Source organism: Typha latifolia, chromosome 11, assembly GCF_019914945.1.
Source record: "Typha latifolia isolate L0001 chromosome 11, TyphaL0001v2, whole genome shotgun sequence".
In the NCBI taxonomy this organism is placed as follows: domain Eukaryota; kingdom Viridiplantae; phylum Streptophyta; class Magnoliopsida; order Poales; family Typhaceae; genus Typha; species Typha latifolia.
In genome coordinates, this window is record NC_133096.1 from 6,665,061 (window position 1) to 6,681,623 (window position 16,563).

The 16,563-nt window shown below is 35.9% G+C and overlaps 2 protein-coding genes across 3 annotated transcripts; both read right to left on the bottom strand.

Annotated features, from left to right (window-relative positions):
* LOC140798047 (uncharacterized) lies at positions 1-1,586 on the bottom strand. Its single transcript, XM_073151770.1, has 2 exons — positions 805-1,586; positions 1-539 (listed from the first exon to the last, which is right to left on the bottom strand). The coding sequence occupies exons 1-2, from the start codon at positions 1,084-1,086 to the stop codon at positions 186-188; spliced, it is 636 nt and encodes a 211-aa protein (XP_073007871.1). The 5' UTR covers positions 1,087-1,586; the 3' UTR covers positions 1-185.
* A 6,106-nt stretch (positions 1,587-7,692) lies between these two features.
* LOC140798049 (vesicle transport protein GOT1) lies at positions 7,693-16,563 on the bottom strand. 2 transcript variants are annotated; one of them, XM_073151771.1, is made up of 9 exons: positions 16,442-16,563; positions 15,772-15,872; positions 15,508-15,595; positions 13,584-13,675; positions 13,405-13,485; positions 11,271-11,368; positions 11,104-11,179; positions 10,969-11,014; positions 7,693-7,937 (listed from the first exon to the last, which is right to left on the bottom strand). In XM_073151771.1, exons 3-8 carry the CDS (start codon positions 15,533-15,535, stop codon positions 10,982-10,984), a joined length of 408 nt encoding a protein of 135 aa, XP_073007872.1. In that variant the 5' UTR covers positions 15,536-15,595; positions 15,772-15,872; positions 16,442-16,563; the 3' UTR covers positions 7,693-7,937; positions 10,969-10,981. The 2 variants fall into 2 exon arrangements, with proteins under 2 accessions (XP_073007872.1, XP_073007873.1); XM_073151772.1 differs by having other exon boundaries at positions 15,772-15,884; positions 16,442-16,525.

Here is a 16,563-nt window from a genome sequence, read left to right on the forward strand (position 1 = left end):
TTTAATGGTGCAGGAAACTCCTCTTCCTTAAATGAGAAGATTGAACTCTTCATACTACCTCATCAAAGTTCTCAGCATTGAACATATACATAACTTACCTACTTAGCTTGTACTATATATACTTCCTCTTCATCTTCTTCTTCTTCTTCTTTTTGTTTCTTTTACAAATATGTTTTGCCTGCTGACTAATGGAGAAGGCTTAGGGTTTCCAAGGGCTTCACAGCATCTATCTCCATAGAAGGCGTTCGCAGCGCTGTCGTCGGCGGCGAAGAATTCATGTAACGGCAGTTCGGGCACGACGGAGAGGACTTAGAAATCACGACGAGGAGATGGCAGTTGGCGCAGACGACGGCGACCATGGCACCACTTGAAGTGTTGTGCTGCTTCTTTGAGAGCTCTTCTGGAGTTGTGGAGCTTCCAATATTTCCTTGTGAGCTTGGGAAGGTTGAGATGTTGAGGTCTAAGTTTAGGTTCTTCTCCTTGGGCCTTGTCCAACTCTTCTTCAGGGTTTTCCTATTCAAGTAGTACATCCTCCCGGACTGCCCACAAGTTAACAAAAGTCAGGTTAAAAGACATATCTAATTCCCTAATGATGAAACCAATCATTACTAACATCTTCAAGAGAGAAAAGAAAAAAAAAAAAAAACTTTACTACGTCCTGCAATAAAGACATCACCATTTTTTTTTTGATAAATATACATGTCTATACTATATATATATATATATATATATATATATATAAAGCTAGAGAGAGAGAAAGAAAAAGAGAGAGAGAGAGAGAGAGAGAGAGAGAGAGGTGATTACTTGTAGGTCTAGGCATTGTTCCCAGTCCAATGGCAGTGGATCATTAAGATGGAGCTCAATGCTATACTGAGTGATTGGCTCATCCCAAGTATGCTTCCTCTTCTTGCTAGAATTGTTATCCAACTCCGACTGCGAGGAGCAATTCGCACTGTTGAGAGCGAAGGCAGGGCCGAGAGATAGCTCTGGTTGATCCATCACACTCATATACTTCGCCTTTCGGATTTCTTTGCCTTGTGATCGCAGATCGAAATCTACTTTTCTCTGTAGGAATTCCTTGATCATCCTCTAGAATTATGATATGTTGTATGAGCACCTAAAGAAAGACAAGTGAGATGAGCACAAGCAAAAGAGTAATAGGAAATGAGGCGAGATGGTGAGCTATATTTGAGGCTTGTGAGTAGAGAGTGGAGATTGTAAGGTTGTCATCCTTTTTGATTGATGGAGTCATGCAGAAGAGGGCGTGGATACTAAAGAGGGTGTTCTTAAATGGCCTCCATCCAACCCCATTAAAGAGGAGGGCAGGCCAAGCATTAAATCTTGACAAGTAGAATGGCTTTAAATGCCTCAAATCCCTCCTCTACTAAAGTCTATTTAAGATACTTCCCCCCACAAGACTCAACTATTAATGTCAAGGCCAAGGGCATTTACCCTACACTTTCTAGTGTAAACTAATAAATGACAACTAATAGGTTTTTCTTTAGAAAACTACTACTTGCAATAACATTACATCTAATAGGATTTTCTTTTTCTTTTCAAAAGGTTATGGATAAGTCTTAGAAATAGCTTCCTCAGAAATGAGATTTAAGACTCTGTATATCTTCAGGTATCAAATCCTATATATACAGGAGTCTCATGCACTGAGAAACCCTTTATTTTTATTTTTATTTTTTTAATGTTATGCACATTGTGTACACGATGAATTAATTTGACACTGTTGTTAGCAAAATCGAAAAATGAATAACAATGGGAGTCTAAAAATCTAAAATATTATAGTATAGAAGAAACCCATTTGCGAGAAAGGAAAAACTATAAATAATATCACACAAGCTATATTGACAAGTTTAGCAACAGATAGAATGGAAAGTTTTAATAAGCATAGATATTTTTTGGTCCCCTATCTGTCTGAGAATATCAGAAATAGATTGATTTGAGGAGTACAAGTAAAAATTAGGGCAGAAAATTTCCCTCTGACTGAATTGTTGGTTAAAGTGGCTGCTAATGACCAAAGAAACAATAGCTACAAGAGTACTTATGCAAGTGATGCACACTTTTGTTTGCACATATGTATGTTATCACATGGAGTAGGAGGTTTTTTTTCGTCCCTTCTTTTTAATTTCAATGCTCAGTTACAACTTGATACACAAGTAGAGAGAGAAGAGACAAGGCGATGACTTTGAACACAAGTCTCATAATTGACTAAAGACATATTGAACAATAGTCAGATATAGTATCAAACGAATATAATAACAATTACAAGCACTCATATAACAAACAAGAGCTAAACAAATAGGACAGCTGCCTTGGAAACAAGCTTTCAACTTGGCATCGTCGGCAGCATCACAAAGAGAACACGGCAAGAGGCTTGAAAAGCTCAAAGATCTTCAAGAAAGCTGTCCTAGGAGTGATTACAAACACAAAAAGGATTGATCATATGGCTCCATCAGGCCACATGATGATGCAAAGCCTTGTAGCACTACCAAAAATGGTAGAGAAACTAATAAACAAAAAGGTTAAAAAGAAACCCGGACATGGAATGGAGACTGCTACTAATGGCACCTCGATGGAGAAGGGAAAGAAAGGCATCCTCCTCTCCGTAAGAACCAGTTCTGCACAAACTGAGAGACTATAAAAAGTCCCACATCCACTTGCACTGAGCAAACTAGCCAAGCCAAATAGAAGAGGGAGTGCGAGCTTCTACTAGCTCCAACTCTTCTCACATGATGTCCGTGAGAGGCCTCGTAACGACTCTGATAAGAGAAGCAAAAGTGAAAACAAAAACTAGACAAAAGCAAGTTCTATTACTCTACGCCTCATCAAAGACAAATAAGGTCATCCCATTCAACAGCAAGTCAAAGAAGATTGAAGAAGATGGAAAGGGAGAGAAAACTGGCACCGAGAGGAAGAAAGGCTCCTCCTATCTCCTAATTGGAGTGGCTAGGAAAGGGGAGAAAAGAAAGGAGCCATTGATGCCACTCTCGACGGTGTTATGCACAATGAGGGTAAGAGAGAAGAATCCCTACTAAGATTAGGAGTAAATACAAAGGTGAAAAGAGTAATATATTCTAACCAGAGTGTGTTCAAGTAGACTTAAAAAAAAATTGTCCATAGAGTTAAAGTTTGGAAACTTAAAGAATGTAGAAAATCATGTGGAATTCCTCGATAGTGAAAATTCTAAATTTACTTGGGCAAAAATGTACTACACGCAAAAAGTCATAGTAATAAATAAACGAATTTTGTCATGTCACATGAAACGCCCTCGTGTCTTAAAATCTTTGAGACGCCATGATACCATCATTGAAGCCTCCACTATTTATTACCATCAAATCATGGTACTGTTCTTTGTGGATGGGCATTCATGGTCATGGCCAAACACTAGTAGATTCTCATAAAGATGAAGAGAAGGCTTACCTAGAAAATTATGAAAATTTATTTATGTATGTTATGTTATTATTATTATTCACACTGCCGTATAGTCATTTGTAATTTAGCCTACATATTTTACTTAAAATGTCTTCAGAACATCCTATCGATTTAGATGAGTTAAAAAATAATTTTAATACTCTTATAAAATAAGTTTTTTGATTAAGATAAAAATAAAGGGAGGATTAAACTCTAAACCCAAATGAGAGGTACTTTAGATATTTTAATTTTTTATTTTTAGAAGTAACATAATATTCTTTATTTTATTAGTTGTTATTATTAGGTAAAATTAAATCTGAGCATTTTTAAGGCATTAAAATTAAATAATAAATATGATACAACACAATGTGCATGATAATAAAACCAAAAGATAAAAGATGTTTTGGATAAATTTCCCTAGAATTTAATAACAAGAGCAACCTCAAATTATCCATCAGTATACTGGGCCAATGGCAATAGAAGAGAATAAATGGAGCCTTCTCCAACTTACCAGTGCCACCAGCATCATTCAATGGATCCACCTCTCCATTTGGTTGTCGGAGCATGAACCCATTTAATGTTTGATATTATATCTCATTATTTATAATTCAAGTTCTTACCCCACCCCACTCTTCAATTTAATACAGTTAGATTAGTTGGCTGGAGAATGTGCCAAAAATGATTCAATCATTCGGTTAGGGGTGACAATCATGTCTGACTGCATTATGTTATCCCACTTATATAAGAACTAGGCTAAATTACACTCAGAGAAATTATCCTCATCATCCTCCTCCCACTTTACATTTATACCCTCTAAAGAAAAAAGAAATTTATAATTTTTCTATTATAATATACTGAATAATTTATAAATTATCTACGTCTCTATCCTATCATTATCTCACATGTTCTCCATCATCCTCATCCCTAAGCCAAAGAATTTAATCTCTAGATCAGAGTCGGTTGAGATGCTCAACTAGCTCCATCTTCTTTGGTGAACCATTGAACAGGAGGTGGCTTGAGAAGAAGAAAAATATGGTAGAAGAGGAGAGAGGACTGTGATGGTATTTTAGTAATTTGATTAGTATTAGATAGTCAAAATAACATCAGAGTGTTAAAAAAATTATTGAGAAAAAAAAAAGATTAAATTAAAATATATTTAAAGATGAGATATTAATCACAAAATAAGTAAATTATAGTATGATTTGTAAAATTCTTATATGACTGACTGTATTTTGCTTTCTTTCTTTCTTTTTTGTGCTGAAATTATCCTGTCTTTCCCTTCGCATTTACCTCTCTTCATAGCAACCTCCATTGTGATATGGTTCCTTAAAACTCTCAAAGACTCTCAAATCTCTCTTCAACTTCTCTCCCTCCCTTTATCTTCATCAATCTCTCCTCTCCCCTTTCCCCAAATTTCCCCCTCACAATTGCACGCTCTATCTTGATATCTCTTTCAATTTCTCTTCTACCTCTTGACATCTTCCAATCTCTCTCCCTCCCAACCTCTTTATCAAAATCTCTCCCATCCTCTCCAATTCAAACGCACACAAGAATAGAACACAATTTTGTAAAATCCCATGGGGATTATAATAGTTTATGAGGTCTTAGTGTCATGTTTTCTTTTTCTTTTTCTTTTTTCCTTATATAAGTAATACAAGATCATACTTTTAAGGGATCTAAGAGCAATTTAGACTAAAAATTATTGTTCCACATGTTTCTCGTTGAAATTTAAGGATTCTCCATCTGTACATTAAAATCATCAAAAAGAAAGACAAGCCATAGTAATAGCATAACATTAAACCATTTCACCTTAGGCATGATCTGATGGGATGCCTTTCTAGTACAATCTTCTTCTGTTTAATCCATAGATAAGTTATTCCACTTGTGGCTGCAAAATCTACTCTAGATTCAGATTTCAGTTCATAAATAAGCAGAACAGTACTGGCACAAAAGGTGCTCCAAGGCACTCAACAGAGGTGTTTTCACATATTCTTCTACACAATATTTTCTAAGATGTCACTTGAAAGAATTTGCTCTTCCTACAGATCTGAAACTCTTAGTAGATAACTCCCTAAGTTTGTCATGCACCTTACTACTTGTGGATATATAAAACCATCGAAATTATGAGTGTCACTATAAATTCCACTTTAAAAAAAAATACCAAGGTGATTCATGGTTATGAAGCAATGAATGAATGCTTCCCAAGAAATAAGCTGACTCAAGAGTGATGGTGATCACTGAATTGAATAAAGGCTTTCTCCTTTACTACTCCATGATCCTCATCAAAACTCTTCAGCTACCAGGAAATGAACAGAGCATTGAAAACAAACCTACTACAATCCTACTTGGTTGCATGCACTTCTACTGCATTTAATTCAACACCTATCTTATTATATACATCAATCAGCCAAACAGCAGAAATGAAAAAAAAACAAATTCACATTAGAGGCACCCTCATTTTAAATGCAGCATTTATTCACCACTACCTGTGCAAAGATGAGTCAAATACTTGTCTATTTTATCCCTGCAGACCACAAAATCACATGTGGGATGGGAAGTCATACCTTAAAAAGTTACAGTAGTAATTGCCCAACTGAGCTGCTTAAATCAGGCAACAATTATGGAATCATTTAAGAACCTTAACAGACCTCCCTGCTGAGGTTTATTACCTGAACTTCTCTGCCACAAGAACTATGGAAATTTCAACTTATAAACTCAAACACAGTCATATAAGAACAACTGATTTCAAAAATGGAATATATGAGGTTGTCACAAAGTCCTAAGTATATAGGGCCATCCACATTAAGACATAAGTATCATCATAGAGCTGCAAGCAAATGATAATTAGTTATGGAAGGAAAAAAGTGAATATATCAAATGACCCTGTGAATTTGAGGTCATGGAACCAGGAACAATCATATTACAGTGAGAACATGCCCATATTAGTATCTACTTGGTTTGCATAAACCTATACATACGTCAATAGTAAACAATCTTTCGGCGATTCAAGGACTAAATAACTTTCAGCAGGAAAATAAACTACTCATAGTACTGCAGTAATAGGAAAGTGCTGTCAAATTTGCAGGAAAGGAAAAGCCATATCTAGTGTTGAGAGAATTGATAAAATCCTACAGAACGACCATAGAACTATTTTCTTGCACTAGTTCCCATTCAGTCAGCAAGGTTTGAGGCCAATACGACATATTTTTAGTGTATGCTCTCTTATGAACTGCTTGGTTGGAACATTAACATCCATTGGAATCAAGGAGAAAAGATCACACCGACAAAGTGAATATGTCCAAAAAGCTAACAGTGTGGCACATTGGGATGGAATTTGGATTACTCAAGGGAATGGTGCATGGCCTTGGAGCCTTTAGGTACCCGATGCTGTTCATAGTAATGTTTATTATTTTGGCTGAACACAGCTATGGCTTTGAGAGCCGAATACTAAAAAATAACATAAGTTCCCAATTTTCCTAGAAGAATGTTTTAAGTAGTAACTAGTACATGGATATTTATGACTCTACTTGAAAAGAACAGCTTCTTAGAGCATTAAACTGAAATCAGCATAATGGAGCGCCTTCTAAGTTCTAACTTGATGAGCAAGTGAAATTTTAAGGATTGTGTTGGAAATTATGACTAATAAAGGATAGTACCACATATTATGATTTTAAAAGAAGAAACATATTAGATAGAAACTCATACTCTGAAGTGGAATAACGATTTGTTTATCTTGATGCAGCAAAAAATTCCAGCCTGAATCTTAAGTCCTAAAACCCAATAGTATGGTAATCATTAGTATGCATTATCTATGTATTTTAATATCTAGTTTGGATCTATACACCAGCACTTACTAGCAAAGAAAGAGCTAAGAGTGTGAGACCTGACCATTACACCGGAAGAAGCTGCCAAAAAGTATGCTAAAACAAACACCGTAGGTGCAATGCATTGGTCTTACCATCATAAGCTACTCATCTACTTCAAATCCTGACAGTATGACACTAAGTTGGTAACAACGAGGACAACCTTTGACATTATGTAAATTCGCATAATGAGCATTATGGTTAGATGACCTAGTAGAATAACAATTGCACAGTCTACCTATAAATGAAGGTGTCCCAGTGCAGAAGGCTCCCAGAAGTGGAAGGTTGTGTGGAAGAGAGATGTGTGAAGCATTATTTAAACCCATTACCAGAAATGTTGTATCCATGGAAGGTATTTAGCCTATGCGAGGTAAAATAGGAATAAGAGGCTCTAGAAGAGCAAAAATGAAAATATTGAAGCACACCATGGGTCAGGTTTAAATTTATCCAACAAGGATGTTTGTAACTTGCAAAAAAGTACAATATAGCAAGAGCTGAAATATGAAGGGGAAAAAATAATTACAATTAGAAATCCATATAAAGAAACCTCACAATGTCATGATGACAAAACAACAGTTCTACTTCTTCTATCAGAATGATTACAACTCCAATATGCTTGAGTGAAGCAAAAGTGAAATCCTTCAATTTTCCCTGCAAGAAGGCAATTAAAAACTCTTATACAATATATAGATGCATGTTTTAAGAGCAAAATTGCAAAAAAAACCTTCAAATAATCCTTTGCACTGTCATGATTCTAGTTATCAAATAAACCAGAACTGGCCGAAAGCAAATGCTCATTGGACAACAGCATGTTGTGCCAACTTCCAATAAGCATTTAAGAAATCCTTTTAGTAAAACAAATATGAGGTAACACATTTGCAGAATTACTTCAGGAAGAGTTCTTATGGCATGACATAGTGACATGAGCTAATGGTCATTGTGAACCACGTAAAGCGCATTGGCTGGACTGTACAGCCATTGACGTCATGATTTAGGCTGCAACCTAGTGACTACCCTCTAGGAAATAGGCATACGACATTACCAATGCAAGACCATGAAAAGACAAGTCAAATTTATATTCTGTAACATCTATTTTGAAGAGGAATGATACTAGAACTAATTAATCCTAAGTTCTTCACACCACAAAGGCTAAAATTCAGAAATCTGCAATCATGGTGCTATCCAGCATCTGATACAATCTCCTAATGATTGATAAAAACAAGGTACAACTAAAATTTACACAAAGATACAAACTCTATACCTAGACTGTGAGAACTGAAAAAAAGGGGTTGAGAGAGGAGGGTGCACGTGCTCTGCACGTGCAACCCCCTCCCCTCTCCCTCTCCGGCATGTGATGAGGCGCAGCAGAAATCTTGCCTAATCCGAATCAAATTAGATTTGAATTTTCTTTTAATCTATAAATTAAACATTAATTCTCTCTCTCTCCTTAACCCCCCTCAGCCTCCTCTCTTTTCTCTCCTCTTTCATTTTCTTCTTTCTCACCGTCAAAGTCATGCAATGGAATCAGCCTATCGGAGTGCCGCCGGAGCCATCGTAGACCACCACGTGACTCCTTGGTAAGCCCTCTCTCACCCCTCAATTTTAATTTCAGTTTAATAGGTTAAGATAAAAATACCTAATTTGTGGGATTTCGGCTTCGCCAACAACTCACGCCGGCCGGCGGCTTCGAGTCGTTGTCTCTCCTCCACTGGAAGCCTCTTGTCATTAGTCTCGTGCCATGGATGTTCACCTTGGAGCCCTCGTGGCTCCAGTCGTCGTCGGCTTTTGAGTCGGTCATCTGCAGTGGGTTCTCTTCCACCTCGTGAGGACAACAAAGTCGCGAGAGGGAGTCGAGGGGCTTGAGGTGTGGTCATTGAACCGTCGCCGGCGGGGACGCCGGTGGTCACTCTCTCCCTCAATTCTTCTCTTCCTCGCGTCGGTCACGGGAAGGGAAGGATTTGATTGGGCTCGGGTTTAACCCGAGCTAACCCTTTTCTTATGATTTTTGGGTTCGGGTTCGAATTTGGATTTCGGATCCAAAGACCCAACCCGAACCACTAAAATTGGGTGGGTTGCGAGTTAACCCGTAGCCTAATCCATTGTTTTGACTGGGCCTTGGCCCAGCCCAATTAGTTTTTTTTTTGAGTGGGCCGGGCCAGCAGTAGCCCAGCCCAATCCAATGGGTAATTTAACCCATTTTAATTCTTTTTAGTTTTTTTTTTAATTTTAAAAATATTGATATTATTCAAATTAAAAATTTTATTATTATTTATTATTAAAGGTAGTGATTTTTAGCACGTGAGCGAGAGATTTGAGATTTCAATTGTCTTGCCTAGACTCTGGTGAGTGAGTTCACTCACATATTTATTTTTATTATATTTCATACCTTTGTTAGACCATGTAATTTTCTGTGTGCAAATTTATTTATTTCATCCTTACGTGCAAATTTAATTGTTACATTTTTTGTGTGCATTTAATCATTATGCTTAGTGCATCGCCATACCTTGTACAAATATTAAATTTTAATGAAAAGAAAAATGAGACTAGTATTGGTACGACTTAGACAGTCCCGAAATCGCTTACGGTTTTCTGTGGTAACTTCAAGTCTATCAGGAAGTCTAGGAGAAAGTCCTAAATTTGATCACTGCGGTGACTTTCTTAGGTGACTCTGGCGAGATTAGGGAACAGTCATAGGATGAATGAAAAATTTTCTAGGTGACTCTAACCTCTCTCAACGGTTAGTGGAAAAAACAGGGTGTGTTGATCACATAGTGATACCATCTGATGACCCTAACCGGATCAACTATGAAGAAAAGTCCCGAGCGTCATCTCAAGATGACTTCTAGTTGATGTGAATCCACAGGGTATAGACCCATTGAGATAAATGACAGTATAAATATTGGAAAGATGTTAATATGTTGAAATATTGCAATGTTACAATTTATGACTCTCTATTATTATCATTGTTATTATTTAAAGAGCATGCCTATTGCAAATTGTTATGTATATTGTTGATCTTAGTTTTTATTCACCATTAATAAAATTTAGAATTTATTTAGTTTTCAAGTGGATTCCACTCATTGAGCAATAGTTGTTGGCTCGTGGATTTCTTTTTTTTTATTTATTATCTCAGGTTATATATATTGTTGATCTTAGTTTTTATTCAACATTAATAAAATTTAGAATTTATTTGATTTTCGAGTAGATTCCACTCACTGAGCTATAGTTGTTGGCTCATGGATTCTTTTTTTTATTTATTTATTTACTATCTCAGGTAATAGTCAGTGTGGCAACTGAACGAGACGTACCCGAATCCCACCTCCACTTAGGACCTACCTATTTACCTTTCCGCTCTTTTGGATTTTATGCTTTAGATAAATGTTAAATTTATTTCGTTTAGAGACTCAAAAACGATGACATTGTTTTATAATTATTACAATTAGTTTAAATTTAATAAAGCAGATCTTCTTCGTTTATTTATTCTTGCCATTGTACACTTAGGAAGTATTAGTAAGGCTTCGTGTATCTCAAGCATATTGAGATGCATGGCCAGTCATAATTCCTATCTCGGGTCGTGACATAGACAATTATTTCAAAGATTCTTTGTAATAATATGAGATGAGAGATTCTTCAACATCACATAACAAACTTTATTCGGCAAAAAAAAGGCACAAAAGGTTACCTTGTATAAGCCTTCAACCAATCAGACGCCTCAAGTGATCAAACAACTGCGAGAATTTTAGAGTGAGGATGCTATCCATATGGTTGAATTAAGTGTACAAGGAAAAAAAAGTTACACAAGTAACAGCCAGATTACCTGAAATGGGTACTGCAAAAGCCATCCGACTACCGGTATGTGAGAAAGAAAAACCTTAATGGAAGGCCCAAAGCCACTGCTTGAGTTTATAAAGGAAAGAAAAAGTTAGGATCATAGAACCTATTAAGCATTTAATTAAGAATAAGCTGATAACAAGCATAAATAACCTGAAGAGAACTATAGCACCATATATTTCCAGAATGATGCCAACAATAGGCCAACGAACAAATATCAGAAACAGTCCAACAAAAAAAGGTATAGAACCCTGCAGTAGGACAAGCAAAATATCAGTAAACCAATAGTAAAACCATGAAACATTCTAAGGGAAGCTCCTACTAACATACTGAGAAGAGCAGGATACTTATCCCAATTAGAAAAGGATGCAACCATGCAGACAAAAGGTGAAGCTTGCAAAAAAAAAGATGTCAGATGAGCTAATCAAGAATGTGGCAGTTTTGGCACACAACTATAAAACTCCAAAGTTGAACTTGTGGTAATTGACGGCGAGATGCTTGAGCAAAGGGCAACATAGTACGAATGGTGCCTAACAAACATTAGATCCTTTTCATGGTTTAATGGAAAGTACAAGGAGAAAATACATAAGCATGACCCAGCAGGAAAAGACAGGGTTGCCTAGGAAGTTAAGAAGTGGTGATAGCAGTGAGAAAAGCAAGTGTAACCTTAGATGCAACTTTTTGTAATCAGTTATATGGACCAGTCTCCATTCAGCTCTATTTAGTGAAGGTTCTTTATTAAATTAAATGTGGCAGTGTCTTTCCCTACTACTTCCTCCCAGTTCACTTTCGGTATTCCCCTCCTCTCAAGACATGAGTAAATAAGTTGACTGAATTCGAAAAAGAGCCATTACAACCGAAAATGGATACTGGAATTTGGAGAGAGGCAGAGGAAAGGTTAAAAACAAAACAAAGATATAAGAAAGATTAAAGTCCTTTAGATTAATAACAGGATCAGAAGTACACTGGTCTACCGCACAAAACTCTCAAATATATATGTATGTATAACATCTGAGATAGTAACATATATATTAAAATCTTTAGCATTTTACATATAAAAAGGGTGTCCAAGCGCACCAGGCTCTTGCCTATGAGGGGCTAGGGAGAGAAGATGTAGGCAACATTATCCATATTTCCCAAGAGACTTCCAAGACTTGAATTATGACCTCTTGGATTCAACAGGTGAACCTTACCATCACACCAAGTAACACCTCCCATCTCTTTCTTGTTATCTCCCACTTCTACTCTCCCATCTTCTCCCTTCATCATTTTAACTTGTATCCGACAATCAGTTCAGTTAGCAATCTCCTCTCCAATTACTGTTCATTCTCTTTTACTTTCTATCAAGTCTCCATCATTTCTGATGAATAATGACAGATGTACCTCTACCATGTGCTTATCTCCTACGAACCTCTCAATTTCACCTTCTTCATAACAGTACAGCATCCTCTTACCAGATTATGTAACCTTGCTCTTTCACCCATCAATTTAGATGGTATATGTATACAAGTGCATTGAATCATCTAAATAACAAATGGATGTAAATGGTTCACCTTAAAAGACTAGTCAGACAGATGATCATAAAATGCACTAAAGAGAACCATATGGCATAGATGTGCTGCAAATATAAGCAGCAAGATGAGCTTAAATGTATACCTTACGAATAAGCACCTCAAAATTAGAATCATTTGAGCAAGAAAAAAAAAAGAAAAAAATGTACATATATAGCTAAATAAGTAAGCACCTCAAAATAAAACTTCTAACATTGCTCTTATAATCCAAGATAATATGTACTAGCCCATTCTAGAAATGTCCAACCCACCATGTTAACTCCGAAAAATGTTCTTATGTGCATCAGAGAACTCCTTGCACAGAGAAGGGAAGAGAAAAAGAAAAAGAAAATAAGGAAAGTGAAACAGGAGAAAAAGTAAATAAAATTCTACTTGAATGATGCTCTTGTAGGAAGCACAATGAGCATCTCACGATGAAAGAGTTGTGCCATCACTCTCATGTCCAAGATAGTATGCACTAACCCCGTCTTAGAAAAATCAAGCAGACCAAGTTAACTCCAACATTTGGTCTTGCATACATCGTGGGGCACTGGAGCTTCTTTCAGGGAGAAAGGTTAAGAAAAGCTAAAAATGAAATACCCAAGGAAAGGTAAATAGAACACTTCCATAATGATAATCTTGCAGGAAACACAGTGAGTAATTTCATTAAAATACATGACAAAAAGCAGAAATACAGCCAAGTAGCCATATATTCCAGAACCATCTATTGGATTTACCTTAAGATATAATTTCTTTGTGAAAAGCTGCCATGTAGACTGCCAACCAAGCAGAATGCCTACTCCAGACAAGAAAAATAGCTGCCAAAACAAAGTATGCCATAATGATATGCCTACTATGATTGCCCTAAGGAAAAGGACATAAACAGAACATATATAAGAAGAACATGACATCTTACATTACCCAGAGCAAGCAAGCCCCTATCAAAAAAGAGAATGACACCAAGGAATGAGAAGAGGATGGCAAACCCTATTAGACCAATGCCAATTTCTGCATTACAAAACCTTCTTAGCAAAATTCGAAGATACAATGTCAAATGCAAAAGATTTAGAATGTTAGTGATAAAGGAGAAATAAACAAATAGAGAAAATAAAATGAAATGTTTTCTTCTGAATCATCTAAATTTCATTCATTGATATGCATTCAGTGTCAGTCCTTAGGATTTGGGACAACTTTGGATAAAGATATTCCTCAAGTATGTACATACTCATCATATAATGAACTGGAAATTGAAAGAAGAATCTAAAGATAGCCCGTTATCAACAATAGTCAATATCAATAATTATTTTTGTACACTCATTTTCACTATAACTGTCCTAAATATCCCATATTTCAAGGTCCATTTAAAATAACTAACATTGTATGAAACATGTCCAACAACTACATCTAATTAATTTGATGAGGAATCTATAACTTCCAGTCTATCCAACCACCTTTCATGGGCTTCAAGATATTCATTATTGAATTAAAGACTTGTAAGATATACAAGGACCAAAGCTATGTAAGAAGTTGAAGAAAATTAGCCTTTCCAAAGGACCTTTCAGTTCAATATTTAAGATTGCACTATACTTTATCAACACCATAAGCATGTTCCAAGAATCATCTCAGACTTCTAGTAGTTTTATAAGATACATACATCTGTATAAATACATAACAAGAGGAAACCTCCACCAACATACTGGCACATACTCTCTCAAAAATTAAGTAGCAGTTTCACCATCTCCGGTAGCTTGTAAGATATGTACATCTGCATCTGTATTATTTGAGCCTATTGATTCTTTCAGTTGGTAGACATGTTAAATTTAGGTAGAATTGTTCGCTAAGATGCTATTGTAAAAGAAAAAAGATATTCTAACTGGACCACATTGTTCCAAAAGGAATATTTATGAGGTATCTATTAGCAACAATAAAATTATTCCTTGCATATTGTTCCAAATGGAACATTTACGAGGTATCTTTTGCAACAATAAATATTATTCCTTATATCACCATCCTTATGCAATCTCAAATTCACAAGATGTGATAAATGTCTTGATATGTGGAAACCTTGTTCATGGTAAAGATTCAAAATGAAAGGACTTAATACTTGTATGAAGAAACATTTTGCTAGTTTCCTTTTCCATCATTAGGGAATCGTTCATGAATAAAAGAAAGAAAGTTTTGAGAAAGATGAACAAAATGATATATTACAATATTATGTTAATACATGCCCAAATTATGGAAAAGGAATGATGTATTCTATATACCTGTCTAAGCAAATGGTACAAGTATTCCCTAAAGGAAAATAATTGTTGGACTTCTATTATTGCTGTGAATGAAGAAAAATGTTTGGTCATAACATATGTCAATAATGGGTAATAAGACAGGTTACATTTAATCCTATCAAATGCATCTAACTTCATCATCCGCTTGACAACTATTTTATCTGTTTAAAGAAAGCATTGCAACTTGCATATCTCACGTAGTTGTCAAATATTACAAATGAAGCTTGGAGCAAGAAATATGATCAAAAGCACTCCATTTTATGCACTAGTCCAACTACTAAAGTACGTGACATTCTTTTTCCTTCACAAATAAAAAATATATAATTCTACTTAATAATTACAAAACAAGACATAGATAATTTGCACAAAGATGCAAAACCATATCAATCTAAGATCCATGTTAACACTGATGTTTAGTGAAATAAGAATAGCAGGACCCAGAAAATAGATTTCTTCATATTTCCTTAAGAAAGAATACCAAAAGGAAGGTTTTTTGGCAAAAAGAGAAGAAAGATAACAGGCTTAAATGAGCTTTTGAATACATAACAGGGGACTCACTTTTAGTTTCACTAATCTCGTAGACCATTGTGCCACCAACTTTTAAGCAAGCTCATACAATTGAAGCCAACTCCTGCCCCTATATAACCTGTAAAACATACTGCATAAACATCACGACTCCAAAAAATTACATGGAGTGACAAATAAATTATAATAGCGATGTTCCTTGTCGGGTAAGTTCCGACCCGCACGAAAGGTGCAGCGAGAGAGAAAGAAGTGACTGCTTACATAAGTCAGATCAATAGCTTGAATTTGAAGACTAACCTTTCTCCAATCGATAGATTGAAGAAGAGATACACTTCGTCTCTGTCAATTGCGATTGATTCAACACTTCGTCTCTGTCAATTGCGATTGATTCAATCGATCTGTCGAACAAACTTCATTTGAAATAGCAGTCCAAAAAACAAGTTTGTCACTATGAAAAATTTATGTACAATATTCATTACCTCATATGCACCTACATAAAAAAATAATACAAGTTTACGAATAAGTGGCCGCTTACATATTACAAGTATTTTCAACTCTAATCATTTTTCTCTATTATCACTAGTCACTACAGAAACGTATTAACTCCCCAGGATCTTTCAATCGTCCTTACATCCACAGCAAAGGAATGGTCCAAACATTCCTAAACCATTTTTTATCTCCCAACAGATTCTACGGTTCTACCAACTAGAAGCACACGAAATTACCAAGATAAACCAGAAGGAGATGAATGCATCCTTCAGTTTAGATCCAAACTGGGAAATTAAACTGAGTCACACATCAAAGCCAAATCAACCGTTGATTCAATAACTCATGCACAAGAAGTTCAAACCAACCAAATCATACAACTTGAAGTACCCAAAACAAGGTTCCAAATTTAAGATCGATAACACTGGACAGTAGAAACCAAACAGAAATTTGTAAACAGGAAAAGCTTGGGGGAATATACCTCTCAACAATCACGAGGGAACTTGGGATGGATTCGGAAGGCTTCTGGAATTCGCCAATTTGGGCGCAACTCACAACTCGCAACTCTCAACGCAAGTTGCAACCAGCTAATTGCTTGCGTTT

Coding starts and splice junctions, on each gene's coding strand:
- LOC140798047 (XM_073151770.1), bottom strand. CDS start 1,086: ATGATCAAGGAATTCCTACAGAGAAAAGTAGATTTCGATCTGCGATCA. Junction 540..804: donor AACAATGCCTAGACCTACAA/GTAATCACCTCT, acceptor ACTTGTGGGCAG/TCCGGGAGGATGTACTACTT.
- LOC140798049 (XM_073151771.1), bottom strand. CDS start 15,535: ATGGTCTACGAGATTAGTGAAACTAAAA. Junction 13,676..15,507: donor CGAGATTAGTGAAACTAAAA/GTGAGTCCCCTG, acceptor TTTGTAATGCAG/AAATTGGCATTGGTCTAATA. Junction 11,180..11,270: donor GGTGCTATAGTTCTCTTCAG/GTTATTTATGCT, acceptor AAACTCAAGCAG/TGGCTTTGGGCCTTCCATTA.